Here is a 19,579-nt window from a genome sequence, read left to right as displayed (position 1 = left end):
GCAGCTGTGACAAAAATAGAACACGCAGCAGCCAGATTCAAAGCTGCACTCAGAGCAGATAGTGGAACTGGCTTTTGAAACATACATGGATTTGGACAGTGGGAGTGAGGACACAATGGAACAAACTGTAGAGACTAACGACTAGGAAATTACGTCAGTCAAAGAGACAATGACCACAGAGGTAAGAGGATGTTGTACAATAACAAAACACAAGTGTACAACAAATATACACTCATAGTTAACCGAAACAGAACTATCTCATGGACAAAATTCAAAGAGTTCTCTCTCTGTTGATCACAGATAACTGCCCTAACCAGGACAGTCAGTGAGGAAGAAAAGATATCCCATGGACACCTTGTGTAACAGTTTGATAATGAGTGATCAGCAGCTGTACATCCATCTTGTTACGTCATCACAGACCAGGTAAGGACAATAAAACCACATGTGTCCAGAACATGAACAGAAAAACAAAACAGAATCACAAGCTTGTATGGCAGACGAATCCATGTATAAAGAAAACATTCTAATGATTATAAATTTGAAGTCATAGACCTGTGACAAAAGTCAGATAAATTACTTTAAGTCAGGCATTACTTTAAAAACTAGAACCATTAATAATATTCAGCATTTCATGCTCACAATGTCCATGATTGATCCATGATCCATGACAGAAGGGGTATAGGAGCTCTGTAAGAGCATGATTCTGTAGTTATAAGACTTGGTGTTCTCCATTTTAGACGACTATGGCATTAAAATAACCTAAACTACATGATGGATGAAGTTAATGAACGTTGAAAGCACCATTTAAAAATTTTAGACATCGGTCTATTGAGATTTTACGATAAGGTTTTGATAGTAATTACAGTCACTGAATTTGTTGCAGTAACCCACAACATGGAGTGAAGTTTCCTAGGCTACACACGACAATGTTTAGATTTTTTCCACTTGTTTTAAACTTTAACCTTGCTTTTCATTAAGAATTAATTATTCATTAAGTTCTAATGACAACCTGGCAAGCAGCAAGGGCTAAAGAGGGGATAAAAGAGGACATATATATATTCATTTATTTATATATATATATATATATTGAGAAAAAGTATCAGGTAATGTATAAAACATTTGCTACATGATTAGATGTTCTACAGGAGTTAAAAAACTGTCAAAAATGGTGTGTAATTAATGCTGATTTAACTTAGGAAAAAACTGATAATGCCAGTTATTCAAATTTTTTATTCAGCTGCCTCTTATCAAAATATACATTATGGACACAAAACCAAACATTTAAGACACTTCATTGGCTTGTATCTGTTTCGTCTAACGAATTGCAATCAGTACAATGTCAGTCTCCACAGGCATCTCAGTTAAAAAAAAAAAAAAAAGTTGATGCAGAACTGAGTCACCAATTAATTTGCTTTGTATGTCCAGGACTGCAGCATACACCCAAGGAAACTACGCCAGTAGAAAAAGCTTAAATCTTATTCCAAATTAAGATTTATACCCTTATTATATACTACACGGCAGTCATCCTAAACCGGAACTATGAAAAAAACAGTTCCATATTTCACAATTAAAGCCTAGCTTTTTTTAAACCTTATTTTGGTACTTTTTTTTACTGAAGACAACATGATTTCAGCAATTCAGGAATTACAATTCTGCTGGTGGGTGGCACGGTGGTGCAGCAGGTAGGTGTCGCAGTCACACAGCTCCAGGGGCCTGGAGGTTGTGGGTTCGATTCCCGCTCCGGGTGACTGTCTGTGAGGAGTGTGGTGTGCTCTGTCTGTGTCCGCGTAGGTTTCCTCTGGGTGCTCCGGTTTCCTCCCAGAGTCCAAAAACACAGGTTGGTAGGTGGATTAGCGACTCAAAAGTGTCCGTAGGTGTGAGTGAATGTATGAGTGTGTGTGTTGCCCTGTGAAGGACTGGCGCCCCCTCCAGGGTGTATTCCCGCCTTGTGCCCAATGATTCCAGGTAGGCTCTGGACCCACCGCGACCCTGAACTGGATAAGGGTTACAGATAATGAATGAATGAATGAATGAATTCTGCTGGTGGGTTATATACAAATATGTGCAGTTTTGGCATATTGGGTGGTTCATCTATCAATCCTGGACATAATGCAAACATGGAATGAAATACAAGCAAAAAAAAAGCTGTTAACTGTTAGTTATTTTTCAATTCAGCTTTTCCACAAAATCTTCTCTGCTGTACTGCACACAAACTGCACATGTGAAATGAGAAAAGCTTGTCATTTCTAAGCATTTTTATCACTGCAAGTTCATTTTCCCTGGCATAATCAGAGTAAAAATAATCAAGCAAGTGAATTATCAGCTGGTTTTGTCAGTAATACTGAGGAGTGATGGAAGAGTGTGTGAAGAAGGATAGAGGGAATTTCCTTTGGTAGGAATGTTGCATTCTGATCATAAGCCTAGCACTGAGGGGAACACAGCAGTACCTGTCAAAGGCATAAAAAGACAGATTGATATTTCAATTGAGTTAGAAGATGGGCCACTAATTTATACAGATATAGACTTTTATTTATCACAATAAACGGAACAAATTAAGTTATTAAAAACATTTCACAAACCTTTTGGGCTACCCTGACCATCGGCAGAGTCCGCATCAGGCACTTTCCAGTCCAGCTTTCGTCCCTTTTCATACAGTCCCTTCAGAACTTTGCGGAACTCATCCTGTCCCCCACGACTTAACTCCAAGTACTTCCTGTACAGCTGCAAGGCTGTGCGAGCATCCTCTATACTGTCATGCGTCTCACTCTGAATGTTTAATTCTGACCAAAGACACCAAGCAAATTTCAAAATTTAATAACAAAAATGGTCTCAGTAATATGTCTCACAAAAAAATTATATATATATATATATATATATATATATATATATATATATATGGCCAGCTATGCTTCTAAACACCTGTGTCAGTGTGCACTGTCGGGCTGTGCTGAGCAGAACAGCACAGTGACGAAAACCCTTCACTCATTCACACTGCATACCATGTTAATATTTTTAGACAGCATGCTAACATGAAAAATGTGGATACCACTCATCCCTAGTAATGGTTAAGGAAGTTAAAAGAAGCTGACAGACACAGCTGAGGACCTACCAAGGAAATACCAGGCAAGGAAACGCAAAGAGATCATCCTTTTCCTGGGTATGTGGAAGAGGTAGACTGTGTCTATGACCTGATCCTTGAGGACCTAAATACAGAAAACATGTCAGAATGTTATTTTTATAAACTGTACCTTACTGGGGAAATACCTTACAAGATGTATGTATTAAACTCACCAACAAGTTTATGACCCGGAAATCCTTTTGTAAACCATGGCCAACAAAACGAACTCCAGTGTCAATCAGAAAGCGGAGTTTGAGATATGTGGACTTCAGAGTTGTTAAGTGTTTAGACGAAATCTTGGCATCCAGATCTCCAGGTTTAATGCCAGAGTACTGGGTCAAGTAGTCCACCACCTGAAACAAAACGACATGTACAGGTTCAGGGAAAGACAAAAACATGCTATTTTTATGTATTTATTCGATTCCACTGTGTAATGTCTGATCCACAATGACAAATTTTGAGAATTCCTGAAACCTCAATAAATGTATGTGTGCTGTCTTACCTGTTCCTGTGTTGAAATGTAATCGTCAATGAAAGGAACTCCTTCATTTGGCCCCTGTCCTCTGACACATGTAATGCGAGCCACAGACATCTGACTGGGTTTAATGGTGGACTTGGTACCATCACTCCGCAGCTCTGCCTCTTCCTATGAAACGATGAGTGGAAAAATAAAACAAACATGTTTGAAAGGCTATGGAATAATGGTAGTTACATCAAAGCAGGGCATACAAAATAACATACAATACACACAAGCAGCTGTAATCCAACATTAACTATATTTTAATTAATATATTACTTCATTCATTCATTATCTTTAAGTGCTTATGCAGTTCAGGGTCGCAGTGGGTCCAGAGCCTAGCTGGAATCATTGGGCACAAGGCGGGAACACACACTGGAGGGGCCGTCAGTCCTTCACAGGGCAACACAGACACACACACATTCACTCACACCTACGGACACTTTTGAATCGCCAATCCATCTACAAACATGTGTTTTTGGACTGTGGGAAGAAACCGGAGCACCCGGAGGAAACCCACACAGACACAGGGAAAACACACCACATTCCACAGACAGTCACCCGGAGGAAACCCACGCAGACACAGGGAGAACACACCACACTCCTTACAGACAGTCACCTGGAGGAAACCCACGCAGACACAGGGAGAACACACCCCACTCCTCACAGACAGTCACCTGGAGGAAACCCACACAGACACAGGGAGAACACACCACTCTCCTCACAGACAGTCACCCGGAGGAAACCCACACAGACACAGGGAGAACACACCACTCTCCTCACAGACAGTCACCCAGAGGAAACCCACACAGACAGAGGGAAAACACACCACACTCCACAGACAGTCACCCGGAGGAAACCCACGCAGACACAGGGAGAACACACCACACTCCTCACAGACAGTCACCTGGAGGAAACCCACGCAGACACAGGGAGAACACACCACTCTCCTCACAGACAGTCACCCGGAGGAAACCCACACAGACACAGGGAGAACACACCACACTCCTCACAGACAGTCACCCGGAGCGGGAATCGAACCCACAGCCTCCAGGTCCCTGGAGCTGTATGACTTCGACACTACCTGCTGCGCCACCGTGCCGCCCCTAATACATTACTTATCAAATTTAATTAGTTGCTGAACTGATGATCACAATAAATTGCCAAAAGAACTGATTATTAGTCAATATTGACAGCCCAAAGATAAACATGAAAAAACTTCATTCTAACTGTGTGCTATTTGACAATCTAACCTGGTTCAGTGTGACAAACTCTGCATCCAGCCCCACAAGGTCTCCTGCCTGAGGCATCTCGCTAACCATGAGAGGGATGAAGGTGGCATGGCTTTTCCTCTGTTTTCGTGCCAAAGAGGCTTCTGTCAGGAGCACACTGGCTTCAATTGGATTTTTAACTATGGGGAGCAAAGGAAGGTAAATAGAAGATTGATTACAAACATTCTGAAATAAATATGTTCAGACAAAATTCTTGAATTTGACGTGTCTTACTTCGTAGGTCGTATTTGGAGTGGTAGTTCCTCTTGGCGTAGTAAATGATGGCTGGGACCTTCCAGTTGACATCAAACTGAGCTGCCTCAGTCTGGAAGACAAACGATTTGGGACATTTTCTTTACTCACAAGAAACGCTGAAGCAGACAGTTGGATCCAATGTGTATTTATCTATACCTACCTTATCAATAGGCTCAATCAAGAAGTCATTAAAGAGATACCACTGCTGATGTGTTACACCCTGTAGAGGGACAAAGGTGTACAATGTTATTTCCTGCCTGAAAACAACCAATGCCTTCAATTCCTAGTCTATTGATTAATACAATAATACAAGTAATACAGTCGTCAGAGGGTAGCCTTCATTTGTGTTTTCACCTCAAGACAGTAATGTGTCCCAATAACTATTCATTCATTCATTCATTATCTGTAACCCTTATCCAGTTCAGGGTCGCGGTGAGTCCAGAGCCTACCAGGAATCATTGGGCGCAAGGCAGGAATACACCCTGGAGGGGGCGCCAGTCCTTCACAGGGCAACACACACACACTCACACCTACGGACACTTTTGAGTCGCCAATCCACCTACCAACGTGTGTTTTTCTCCCAATAACTAAATTAAGGTAATTAAAATTAAATTGTACTGAATATGTTTAATGGAATATGTAAATAATGGAAATATTAACTGCAAATTATATTTTGACTGAAATATATGACCTCTTTCCTCTGGTGGTACTTCTCCCCGACTTTAATATGGGCCACCAGGTTTCCCCCTGTGCGAGCATCAAGGATGTGGGGCACAGTCACCACCAGGTCATACAAAGCAGCTCCCTCTGCTTCTTCCTCTGTACTTAACTGTAGGATAAAAAACAAGAAGAATGTAATACACATTAACTACTTCCAATATACAAAGTAAATACAGTTAAATTACAGGCTTAATAAGAACTCTACTACTACTACTACAACTCATATCAGATTAACATCTCTGTAACAGAGGTAGACTGCTTTGTCAACAATTTAGAAAATTTTAAGAGATGCTACTGATGCATATCCAGATCATTCATTCATTCATTCATTCATTATCTGTAACCCTTATCCAGTTCAGGGTCACGGTGGGTCCAGAGCCTACCTGGAATCATTGGGCGCAAGGCGGGAATACACCCTGGAGGGGGCGCCAGTCCTTCACAAGGCGACACAGACACACACTCACACCTACGGACACTTTTGAGTCGCCAATCCACCTACCAACGTGTGTTTTTGGACTGTGGAAGGAAACCGGAGCACCCGGAGGAAACCCACGCAGACACAGGGAGAACACACCACACTCCTCACAGACAGTCACCCGGAGGAAACCCACACGGACACAGGGAGAACACACCACACTCCTCACAGACAGTCACCCGGAGGAAACCCACACGGACACAGGAAGAACACACCACACTCCTCAAAGACAGTCACCCGGAGGAAACCCACACAGACACAGGAAGAACACACCACACTCCTCACAGACAGTCACCCGGAGGAAACCCACACGGACACAGGGAGAACACACCACACTCCTCACAGACAGTCACCCGGAGGAAACCCACACAGACACAGGAAGAACACACCACACTCCTCAAAGACAGTCACCCGGAGGAAACCCACACAGACATGGGGAGATATATCCAGATCATCATTTTGTTATCTTAATTTTTTTAGTCCCATGGCAAACAATTTAAAAGTGACTGTTAGGTGAGTTTATATTCAGCTGGTTGTTTTTATTTGGGCTAATGATAAGTGTTTAAATGTAACCACATCATATTACTGCCATTACTCATGTGTTTCTTCAGCATGCAGCTTGTAGCAGTGAGTTAAAGGTAATCTCTCACCTCCTCGCCCTCAGGCCAGCTGCACATCTCTAGGCCGTGAGTTTTGCTGATGCACATCTTTATTGTGAGTGGGATCCACACGTGTCTCAGATCCTCTGCTCGAGTGTCGAAGGTCAGGCCCTCCACATTGCACAGCTCGTCTCTACTCAACGAAAAAAATAAATAAAAATAGAAGAAATCAGAGACATGTTAATAGTCACTAGACCAAATGAAGCCCAGGATACTTTATTGTAATTTTACTTTAGTGAGTTTTACATTTTGACTAATTTGAGGTGTACATATACGTTTACATTTTTCTGCGATGTATTATTGTATTTACAAAATTTAAAAATCCTCTCGCTCTATTGTCTTTTTATAGCATCTGTTGATAACATTAAAAATCACAATTGCTATTTTATTCAACAAAACAAACCTAAAATTAGGTTTGAAAATTAGGCGAGAATAATTGATTTGTCACAGCATTCATTATGAGTTGCGATCCACTGCAACAGCAGATTTTAGTGTTCATGAACATAGTGTAGTAATGCTTCATTTTTTTTTGTTTTCTTTATTTTTAAATTAAAATTTAAAGTCATTTTAATACTATGCAACAGTTCCAAAATCCTACTCCAGATACTAAGTCTGACCACTCCAACCTGACCATTCCCAGCCGTGTTTACCAACCTGACCAGTGTCCAAATAACAATCTGTGTGTCTGGAATTAAGAGGAAAAGTGTGAGGTGTCTGAGTGTGTACGGGTAATTAGGTGTTGTATACAGTAAGAGTCTTACTCTAAACACCACTCTGTAGGCAAAGGATCTTTGGGCTTTGGGGGCTCTGCTGCCTCTTTCTTCAGAGCCTTGTTGAATGCATACTGCAAAAAAAAAAATTATTTAGCATGCATTAAAATAGAGAACACCTCACCTTTTAAATGTAGTAAAAAATAAATAAATAAATAAATAATAATTTAAAAAATGACATTAAAAAAGCCCAATGCCACTGGTGATCTAAAGGATCATTACTTTTACTCACTCCCCTGCTGAGTAATGTTTAAAGATTGTTTTGTTATTAGGTACATATTGGATAATATGGGGTCCTGACCTCTGCTTGTGCTTTCCAGAATTCTGCCTCTTTAACACTGTTCACCTCACAGTTTATCACCAGCACATCTGGCAAACAGCGGATGTTCCGGGTCTGCACCTACACGTACGTTTGCGAGCACACACACACAAACACACTTAGTGTTATACAAAGCTTTAATATTAAATATCAAACACTCATCACTTATACCACTAGAAATAAAAATTAACAATTTTTAAAAAGATGTATTATTTAGTGATTGCTGTCCTGCTATGAAACTTCTAGTTAAGGGTTTAAGAAAGAGTCTCATTGTTACTTATGAGAGAGAGAGAGAGAGAGAGAGAGAGAGAGAGAGAGAGAGAAACAAAGAAAATGAAAACAGGAATAGAGACACAAACAAAACAACTTACTGTAGGTTGATATTTCTCACAGTTTTCACACCAGGCCTGTGTGCTCTGCTCCAGACAAATGCTCTTCTTCAGGATCTCAGCAAAGTCATACTCCTGGACTTTGTCTACCCAAAGAAAAAAAAAACACACTTAAAACCTTAACACAGTCAACAAATCGTCTTATGCACTAGAAATCAACCATGATGATAAGGTCTCTATAAAACTATTTAAAGTGAAACTGAACATAACAATTACTATGGCTGGTTCATATTTCTGTTGCCTTTGTGCTGTTAAAATTGTAATTACGAACATGAATGCCACATGTTATTTACTATTGGGAAACTCTTATTTATGGGCGGCACGGTGGCGCTTCATCGCACAGTCCAAGAACACATGTTGGTAGGTGGATTGGCGACTCAAAAGTGTTTGTAGGTATGAGTGTGTGTCGCCCTGTGAAGGACTGGCGCCCCCTTCAGGGTGTGTTCCTGCCTTGTGCCCAATGATTCCGGGCAGGTTCCGGACCCACCACGACCTTGAACTGAATAAGTGGTTACAGACAATGAATGAAATAACGAAACTCCATTATTTCCAGGAGCACTTGAAGGCAGCATTATTTCCAGCTCCCCAAGATGTAGTGCTCTGTAGTGAGAAAACTGACCGAGAGTGCTCTGTTCAGGGTAGTGCATGGTGAAGAGCAGAGTGAGAGAAGTCCGGACTGTCTCCTTTCCACAGCGACACAGACTGCTGTTCTCCACCTCACACCCAAACAGCCTTCCAATCACAGACTCTCCAGATGAACCCAGAGAACTGCAATACAGACAAGGTTTAGTTGAGAAACCATACATTGACTATTGAATATTAAAACATTTTTCACGATTGCTCAGTGAAAGTGACTGTGACATTATGTAACGGGCCTCTTGATGAAGATCCAGGAATGGGCCATCTCACCTGGTGCTGGTTCCTCTGTAGGCCTGAGGACCCTCCTGCTCCTGGGTCTCCTGGTGCAGCTGCGTAAGGATGAAGCGGTTCCAGCTCTGGATCAGTCGCCCCAGCCTGGCCTTCCCCGTCTGCTCATCAGAATCAGCCAGGATCAGCCCCAGAGCTGAAGCTTCTGGGATCGTCCGAAATGCTCGCAGGAAATTACTGGCCTGGAGACAAGACAAAGTGCCTTTTGTCAGTTTTTTGTATCATCTCCACGTCCGACTGATCAAAGGAAGCTTTCCACAATGAATACCTTTAATATATGGCTGCCCAAACCTGCTCCTGAATACTACCACCCTGAAAAGTTTTGCTACAGCACTAAATTCACAGCAGAAGATAGCTTTCAGTAGTTTGGGAAGTCTAACAATATATTCAAGTTATTAAGGATTTGATTGCCTGTAATTTCTTTAAGCTAAATGATAAGCTGATTTTGGGCCCTCAAAGTATCCCCCAATGACGCTGGTCTTAAAGATAAATACTTAGAAGTTTGGGTGTCATTTTTGACTCAGTGCAAGTACTTTAACATTGCAGGCCTGTTATCTTCAACTGAGAAATGCAGCTAAAATTAGGACAATGCTTTCCTTGCAGGATACTTAGAGAATAATTCAAGTTGACTATTGAACTCTTTATTCACATGTCTTATTCATGGAGCGATGGCATGGCTGCAGTCGGTCTAGAATGGTACCAAACGAAAGGAGAATATTACACCAGCGTTGGCTGCATTATTCCTTAAGGGAATGTTTTAATATCTGGTGTTAATACACCAGATTACGATTATTTATTTATTTTTATTTTTTTTTTCTTCTCCCCCTCCTCTTTGTGTAAAGGGACCTTGGGTATTAGAAAGGCACTATGTAAATCTAGCTTATTATAATAATTATTATATATATATATATATATATGTTAGCAGGCGGTGCATAGTGGTGGACCAAAATATATTTTTGATATCACTCCCATATTCCAACATTAGGGCACTGAAGTCCTGTAGCCAGTGGCATTTAGTAGTCCCTAGACTCACTGGGTTTACGGAGTTGTTTTTAAAAAATGGTTTACAACAAATTTATGTAGTTTTTTAATTAAGGGACTGGGAATATTTTGCAGTGAGTGTAATAGTGGAATATTTCAGGAATTTTACACTTTACATCATTATCAGTTTACCTCATAACCCACTTTGTTGTGACTGACCTGGAACAACAATAGAATACGGCAGGAAAAAAATAAAAATCATAAATGACGTGGGATAATATATTCTGATGAAATACCTGGCAGGGGTCTCCCCGACTGAGATCTAGCATGTGAAATAGGAAGCCAAGCTCACAAGCCAAACAGAACTCCTTCTGGCACAGGTGATTCTGCACCAAGCACCTTATAGGCTCCAGGAAATACAGCACCTTCCCGGTAGAGGGAAAAAATGTTAACCATTAACCACCAAAGCAAAGTGGAAGAGACAATTCCCAGCTAACAATGAATTTCCGATATTTTGGACTAAATTTCCAAGGGATTTTGTGGATTACTTTGGAGATTTTAACAGTTTGTAAAATCAGTGTTTACAAAAGGTTGCAAAGCTGACAAAATCCCAAATTACTATTTAGTTAACTAATGACTTCATGTCTGGTGTTTTACACAATGTCAATTACTTTATTCAAGATCCAAAACATGTCTGACACAACCTTTAGTTGAGTGTGGCGCCCACCTGAATCATGCAGTTACAGTAAGCATTGGGAATATGAGGCTCCAGACCAGCAAACAGAGTCCTGTTGTAGTGCTTAAAGTCAAAGTCTTCCAGGCCCAGTTTGGAGTATTTAATTGTGACCTGATGGAAACAGCAATGTTACATTTTGCTGAAGTAGAAAAAATAGAGTGCACGGTGCAAAGGGGCACCAGTAACAATAAAGAGAATTAAATACCTTTCTATATTTCTTTGGCACCATATAAAGGTGAGGCTCCTCATCTCGACCAATTGGAGATTCAGGGACTTGGCTATAGCTATCATACTCAAGCTCCACCTCTTTTATCTTATAAGGCAGCTGAGAAGCACATTAATTAGAAGTCAATAATGATAATAACAACAACAACAATAGAATATTAATAATAATAACAATGTAGTTTAAATGGAACATCAGGGATTTGATATGTACCTGATTCCGGGGACGAGTGCGAGGGTTTGGTGCATATCCAATAAACCCCACTGTCTTCATTGTTCTCAGAATCTCAGGGTCCACGGGTGGCGCTCGTCTTTCATAAAAAGACAGTTTGACAATGGGCAATATATACAAAACACTTTTTTGTTTGTAATGCAAGAGACTAACAACTTAGAAGGAGTAGAAGTGTTTTCTAAGGCTGTACAATGTTTATATGAAATTGACATGAATATATTAACTGGTAACAGAAATTACTGAGAGTTGTAGCTCTCCTACAACAAACACACCCAAAAAAACAGCTTCAGAGAGAGTGTGCAGGAGTGTGATACCTGGGACTGGGAGTGATGAGGTTGCTTGGCCAGTCTGAGAGCAGAGGCTCTGTGTTAGTCAAAGGCATGGGCAACAGTGAGAGAGGCACCAGCTCGTTGTTCCAGTCCACCTGTGGCAGAGTGTCCACTAGGCAGGGCAGGGCAAGCTCTGTCTCTCTGGAGTAATCATTGAAGGACACCTCTGGAGCATTGGACCACAGATGCACACAGCCACCTGAATCTCCAAAGGCCAAAGCTTGCTTACTGGAGGACACGTCAAAGCTCATGAGCAGCTGACCAACCGTGTTCACATGGAAGATGTCAGCAAGATTGGCCAAACCAGTGGGCTCACAGAACTGACACTGACCTGTAGGGGGAGATGTTGGACAAGTAAAGACATACAGGATACGGTGTCACAATGCAGGTGTCACAATGTTCTTGGTCAGCATTTTGAGGAAAAGATCATTTTAATGAGATAAAGAAATTTTTTTTCTTCTTTGCCCTATATTTATTATTATTTCATGTTAATTTACTCACATCTGAAGGATGGCTGGTTTAGATATTTATAGAATAAGCTGTTTTGTAAAAGTTTTAACTATCTGATGTAACTCAAAATAACATCACCCTCAAAAAGCAGAAGTGGTGCCAGTCTAAAAATCTCAGATCCTAAAAATGTCCTACAACCATGACAACATCATACAAACATGGATGACACCGCATTCAGCTCTGGACAGACACTTGGAAATATTTCACAGCACTCTTTAAGACAAGTGAAAATCTGGAAAATGCTAAGGAAAGTACTAATACTAAGGCTCATCATTCTCGCTGTTTACCTGTCTGGGAGATGATGGCGAGACGGGAGGTATAAGTGGGGATAAAGCGGAGGAAGAGGGGGTCCACATGAACCTGCAGAGGGGTTACAGCCCTCATCATGCGCAGGTCATACACCATGAGGAAGCGGTCACAGGAAAGGCCGTTGAGTCCACGGCTCGAAAAGCCACAAGCCGCCAGCAGGTTGCCATGCACATCAAAATCGGACAGACTTCCAGAGAAGGCGTCAAACTCGTGCTCCATTTTAAATGTACGTAAATCCCGTAAAGATACCTGTCCGATTGCAAGAGAAGGGGAGAATTGTACTATATGCATTTTATTTAATGCTGAAATGTTTGTTTAATTTTACTGTTTGTATAAACACACACACACTTTAGATATGTCCTCTCTTTGCTTCAAAATAGTTTACAGCCATGTGAGTTACTAATAAATAATACACACTCACTATGCAACAATAAACAATATTGATTGCCCTACATCGTAATATGTTTTGTTGTACACTCACCTTTCCAGATGTGTGACCACAAAAGAAAAAACGATTGGACTGCCTCATGATCGCCACACCAGGAACCTCCACTGTGAACTACATCAAACAGAAACTGTAAAAACTCTTCAGTCCTGTCTTCAAAAAATGCATAAAATTTAAAAAAAGTATATGAACTGAATAATCTAATGATTTTGATGCCTATTTCAATATTAATTTCCTTAAATTAGACCCTGCATAACCTCACATAAAGAGACAATAACCAATGAAACAATTGTAATCTACATTTTAAATACTTTTGAAACTTGAACGACATGCAGCTGGACACTACAGGCATTGACTTTGATGGCGGAGCGTATATTCCATAATTTTCTTTTACACAATATGGAATATTGCCATTTAGTACAGGGGGTCCTCGACTTACGACGTTGATCTGTTCCTACGTCGCGTCGTAAACCGATTTTCGGTGTAAGTCGGAACATACGTACATACTGTACGTAAATAACATATTGTAAGCACTTATCCTAACACCTATCCCAACACAGTAATTATCAAAAAACACCTCGGTCCCGAGCCGCGTAACCGTGTATTCTTCCGCCGCGTAACCGCGTGTTCTTCCGCCGCGCACACCAAACACGAAGTTCGCGTTATGACGTTTACGGCTTTATAGAGTAAATGGGATTTGTGTCGTAACCACGAAACATCATAACTCGGGACTGACGTAACCCGAGGACCTCCTGTACTGCAATTAGTTTTAAAACAAATATTTTCAAACCTAATGTTTTATTTGTACAAAACAATCACTTTTAAATTCTCAGGCTTTATTACATTTTCAACTGACATTACATTTTAAATAAATATCTTTTTGTTTTTCTAAGGAGAAAGAGAAAAACGACAAATGTATAACACAAAATATAACACTGTTTTGTTTATTTGTTCAGTTTATTGTCGGTCAGTAGACCCTTGTGCTGCATTCCTCTGTTCTGTTTCTTATATGCAGTCTCAGTCAACAAAGAAAGTAGTGATGTTTTTTTGACAGAAAAATAGAAAATACATGTTCAGATAAAAACATGGCAACTCCTTGATAGGATGTTTATTGATAGGATGAGTGAAGAATTCTTACTTTCTGTGTCTCCTGCACTGTGGTCAGATCCAGCTCAACAACATAGTTCTGCAACCCTCCCATAAGCAGTGTGTTATTGTCAGTGAGCAGCAAACTGTGCATATCAGCTCCCTCTTCCATTCTAAAATGGAAAACACACTTTAGTTATTAATTTCATACACTGTATTACAACATATTTGATATGCAGTAGGTAATGGCATATTTAAGTAGAAAATATGGTATGTTTTTATTTCTATGTAAAAGAACATAAGCTGGAACAGTTTTTATAATCTTATTTCTTCAGTGAACATACTCAAAATCTTCGATATTCTCTCAGTTTATAAAATTAAAAAAAGAGAAACTAACGGGTAGTCGAATATCACGAGGCCTCCGCGTGTATGGCACTTGAGGTTGCTCTTGGTCAGGAACAGTACGCCTGTGTCCATGCTCTGAATGTGGCGGATATCATCGGTAAGATGTACTTGGAAAGATGAGTAACGACCCATGGTGGGACCAAAGAAAGAGCTGGCATGTCCCTGTGGTATAAGCAAGGAAAAAACACACGTGTAGGCATTAAAAGGAAGTAGTGAACTTAATGCCTTTTTGAAAGATAAAAAAAAAAACACACAGTAATACAAAAAGTAATGCTGATAAATGCTGGGCAATTAATCGAAAATGAATTGAAATTGACATTAGATCTTCAAATTGACATAGTCCTGACTATATACATTTTTCAAAACAACATTGCAAACAACAAAATAAGTTATTCGTAATAAGTTATTCGAGGTAAAGTGTTAAATTAATTATGATACTGATTTGCCATCATATCACTGAGCACTGTGGTATGAGCCTCAATCACTTGCAAGTGTCTATTCTTTCTCCATTTTAAGACCATTTAACAACTGAAAAAGTAATTCATATACAGTTAATGCTACAAGCACATTCTTGGTGCACATTCATCAACTGTCCTTTTGATATTTTAATAACATAATAAAAAATAGCAACCTTTTGTATAGTACAGGGGGTCCTCGACTTACGACGTAGATCCGTTTCTACGTAGCATCGTAAACCGATTTTCAGTGTAAGTCGGAACATACGTACATACTGTACGTAAATAACATACTGTAAGCACTTATCCTGTCCTAACACCTATCCTCCTCGGTCCCGAGCCGCGTAACCGTGTATTCTTCCACCGCGCACACCACACACGAAGTTCACGTTACGACGTTTACGACGCAAAACCACTTAAGTCGAAACAAGGCTTTATACAGTAAATGGGAGGTGTGTCGTAACGACGAAACATCGTAACTCGGGACTGACGTATATGTTTGATTTACAACATCACTTATTACATCTGTTTTAGAATTTTTATATCATCGCTCTCCAGTGAAAAACATGTATCTCCCAAAATAACACCTTCACAGAAGAAGGAAAAATCTTCTTAACTTTCAATGGAAGTCAATGTAAAATGATTTTATTCACAGCAATTTTGGAGCATTTCTATTGGTCCATTCATCATGAGATTTTCACACAGTGTAAATGACAGCTTTGTTCAAATGATGTCATAAAGTAAACATCCACAAACATGAAGATTTTTAATTGGACAGTGACAATGTTACTTTGTAGTCTATTTCCTCTATTATTTTTATACTATACAGTTTATGTAGGTTCCCGTTTAGGACTTTTATGAGTTTAGGATGAGCACTGTGTTGTTGTAAATGGATGCTTGGTATATGTTCTTGTAGTGTATCTGAATGCTGTGGCTACAAAGCATTAATCAGAAGTTAGAAAGTCTGTTCTTTTTGAAAGACTCATGATGCGTGCAAATAATTACGTTATGCTTTTCTTCAAATTACAGTAAATGAACAGCACTGGTGCCTCATAAATATGTGACTGGTTAATACTGTCACTACCCAAAAAAAACATGTATTTCTATTTTTGTTGATTGTTAATTTACTACATCATTTGAACACAACAGTTCCTTCATGATGAATGGACCAATAGAAATGCTCAAAATTACTTAGGATAAAATCTTTTTACATTGACTTCCCATAAAATTTATAAAGGTTTTTTCCTTCTCCTGTACAATTACTATTTTGGAGATAATTTTTTTGGACAGCAATGTAATACAATTAAAATGACCTGACCTGTACATTACATTTTGTACATAATTACAAATGAAATAAAAACTGTACTAAACTGAAATTTGCTTATTGTTCCACCACTAATTAAATGTCATTCTCATGGAGCTAATCATAAGGCGGAATTACCAAAGGCTGCAACATCCCTTCTAGAGGATGCCATATTTACTCGGAATGAGATCACTAAAGTGTTACCCTCCATTTCCACTTCAAATGTAACTGAGAGGATTGTAACTTCCAGATGCTGAGTCGCTTTCCCAGTGTGGAACTGAAAACTTTACAAACTGTCAGGCCCAACAGAGATGTGTCAGAACAAACACAATAGACATTGTCCTTTGTGGTGGACTGTGTGAACGTACCCTGTGGTTTCCCATCCAGAGAAGCTCCTCCTGCAGGTCGAAGTGTGTGGCTGTCACAGGGATGCCCACCTCCGCTGCCACACTGTGCAGCTCCGAATACATTCCTTCCAGCAGGTGCACAGACTCTGGCACAGCAACAGCCAGGGCATCATGATTCAGCTCCACTTGTAGCAGAGTTGGGTCTAGGGATGTGTCCAGACCTGGCTCAATGCTGCCATGAAGACCTGGGGCGTAATCGCCCAGAGCCGGGTCCAGACCCTCAAAGTTCATCATGAGGACAGTGCTACTGTAGAGGGAGAGGGAGGAAGTGGAATACATTTACTTAATCAGACATAATCGGAAACAAAGCTGAATTTGGCTCCTGTTTGTTCCAACTTAAAACCTTGCATTCAGAACCTACCCAGAATCATACACACACGCACATCAGTGGGTAGCTTTGCACAGCCAACCCATCAATCAACATGTGCTTTGGGATTGTGGGAGGAAACCACTGAACCAGGAGAAATCCCATGCAAACGTGGGCACAACAAAACTCCTGCTCCGCCACCATGCAGACTATTATTTCAGCAAAGAATCTCAAAATCTCAAGCACGTCATGATTTAGAGAAATAAGCTATTAATTAAAAATCTTAAGGCAATATTTGGTACAGGAAATGTTGCCCCCACACAGCTCCAGAGCCACCAGATCCTCAGTTTAATCCTCGCCTCTGATGTCTGTGAAGAGTTTGACACTGTGTCTGAGTGGGTTTCCTCCCACAGTTCAAAAAGACCTTCGTAGGTGGACATGCTGAGCAAAAAACTCCAGTGTTGTGAGTGAGTGTATATTTGTGATGCCCTGGCATGCCATCCAGGGTGTGTTCCTGCCTTGTGCCCTGTGATTACAGGTAGTCTCCTGGTCCAATGTCACTCTCATCAGTACAAAGCTGTTGGAGAATGTGAAGCAAGGGATGAATGTAGAAATTGGGAGTTATACGAGTGTGTCATTATTGTTTACTTTACAACTTACAAAGCAAATCAGCATTTTAAAGTAACACCATTACTTTGACAGAGCAGACAACAACCTGATTAATACTATTTATTTCTACACAAAATCAATGTTTTAAGAAGAACAGGCTCCAGAAATAAACTGCTATACAATTTAAGGCACGGAAAGCTTTGTGATAAACACCTTGTGATAATTATGTGAAGATTCTTGGTTAAATTACATTTTCGAAAGGTCTGACAAAGCACAAACATAAGGTTAAAACTTTGACACAGTCTAAGACAGTCAGCCAGTCTTTGTCATGTCATTTTCATAAAGTCTATGCTCTAAAACATAACCGTTTCGGGGAGAAGCTAAGCGCAATCGTTAGCGAAGTACACTTAAGAAACCATAGCATTAGCTTAGCATAGCATAGCTAAAGCTGCACAGTTCTAAGTTTCTTTTTCCCCTTTTTCTTTAAAATGAGATCATGTGACCCAGCCATAAAGTCGTAGGATGAATCCGGGTCTGAACAAATTATATAAAAGTGACAGTTAATGGTCATACTTTGAAAATACGATGGAGATTATTTGCTGTTCTTGTGCTCATCCCTCCTGCCATTCAAAAACAACAACACAGTGCAGTACTAAGATCCGATTCTTTTGAACAGACTCGACAATCCAAATGATTCGAGTCAGAATCGGATCATTCTTTAGGTTCATCAGCACGAATCAGCCAAGTAACATTTCAAATCACTCTCACACGTTAATCTCAGAGGTTAGTTATTGTCTCTGTTGTCTTTGGATGTAGACGTCGGCTGCATATCTGGGAATAATATGTAAAATGTAGTTTTCTTGGACAGGAATTATATGTATTCTCTCAGTAGAAGTACATTTTTAAGGTGCTTTGTATAAAAGTATTTGTCAAAAGCCATAACCCCGCCAATACACCAATGAGTGCCCAATGGGGCTGTCCGGCTGGCTACCAGCAATTTTCAACACTGGTTATTTGTTAACCGTATAGGTGCTTTCCTGGGGCAGTGAAAAGTATTGTCATACCCATATAGCCAGATATAAGTACCAAATTTTGTGTGTTCCTTCTGTAGGAATAGATATTCAAGGGTAGTGATAAAGTAATAAGGGGCGGCACGGTGGAGTAGCAGGTGGTGTCGCAGTCACACAGCTCCAGGGGCCTGGAGGTTGTGGGTTCGATTCTCGCTCCGGGTGACTGTCTGTGAGGAGTGTGGTGTGTTCTCTCTGTGTCTGTGTGGGTGTCCTCCGGGTGACTGTCTGTGAGGAGATGGTGTGTTTTCCCCGTGTCTGTGTGGGTTTCCTCCGGGTGCTCCAGTTTCCTCCCACAGTCCAAAAACACACATTGGTAGATGAATGAATGAATAAAGTAATAACTAAGACTAATATTAAAGAGGTGGTAAAACTGGCCAAAGTGATGAACTTCTTCAGTTAAATCATGAATGTCACTGAGAATAATTCAGCCATCCATTATCTGTAAGCGCTTATCCAATTCAGGGTCGCGGGGGTCCAGAGCCTACCTGGAATCATTGGGCGCAAGGCGGGAATACACCCTGGAGGGGGCGCCAGTCCTTCACAGGGCAACACAGAAACACACACACATTCACACCTACGGACACTTTCGAGTCGCCAATCCACCTGCAACGTGTGTTTTTGGACTGTGGGAGGAAACCGGAGCACCCGGAGGAAACCCACGCGGACACGGGGAGAACACACCAACTCCTCAAAGACAGTCACCCGGAGCAGGAATCGAACCCACAACCTCCAGGCCCCTGGAGCTGTGTGACA

At 40.6% G+C, this 19,579-nt stretch overlaps 1 protein-coding gene across 1 annotated transcript; it reads right to left on the bottom strand.

Annotated features, from left to right (window-relative positions):
• Positions 1-1,222: 1,222 nt before the first annotated feature.
• On the bottom strand, positions 1,223-18,416 carry pan2 (poly(A) specific ribonuclease subunit PAN2). The gene is made up of 26 exons (XM_066672431.1): positions 18,330-18,416; positions 16,802-17,087; positions 14,668-14,837; positions 14,323-14,443; positions 13,221-13,298; positions 12,718-12,988; positions 11,906-12,251; positions 11,574-11,670; positions 11,343-11,462; positions 11,129-11,248; positions 10,698-10,826; positions 9,403-9,602; positions 9,113-9,261; positions 8,476-8,579; positions 8,087-8,185; positions 7,777-7,859; positions 7,007-7,148; positions 5,853-5,990; positions 5,322-5,381; positions 5,141-5,231; positions 4,889-5,046; positions 3,621-3,764; positions 3,292-3,471; positions 3,110-3,203; positions 2,580-2,780; positions 1,223-2,447 (listed from the first exon to the last, which is right to left on the bottom strand). The coding sequence occupies exons 2-26, from the start codon at positions 17,072-17,074 to the stop codon at positions 2,413-2,415; spliced, it is 3,603 nt and encodes a 1,200-aa protein (XP_066528528.1). The 5' UTR covers positions 17,075-17,087; positions 18,330-18,416; the 3' UTR covers positions 1,223-2,412.
• Positions 18,417-19,579: the final 1,163 nt, after the last annotated feature.

The sequence above is a fragment of the Hoplias malabaricus genome, chromosome 5, assembly GCF_029633855.1.
Source record: "Hoplias malabaricus isolate fHopMal1 chromosome 5, fHopMal1.hap1, whole genome shotgun sequence".
In the NCBI taxonomy this organism is placed as follows: domain Eukaryota; kingdom Metazoa; phylum Chordata; class Actinopteri; order Characiformes; family Erythrinidae; genus Hoplias; species Hoplias malabaricus.
Note: the sequence above shows the minus strand (reverse complement) of the source record. Positions and strands in the feature narration are given on the sequence as shown.

Coding starts and splice junctions, on each gene's coding strand:
- pan2 (XM_066672431.1), bottom strand. CDS start 17,074: ATGATGAACTTTGAGGGTCTGGACCCGGCTCTGGGCGATTACGCCCCA. Junction 5,047..5,140: donor CTCCAAATACGACCTACGAA/GTAAGACACGTC, acceptor TGCTCCCCATAG/TTAAAAATCCAATTGAAGCC. Junction 3,204..3,291: donor TCCGGGTCATAAACTTGTTG/GTGAGTTTAATA, acceptor TTCTGTATTTAG/GTCCTCAAGGATCAGGTCAT.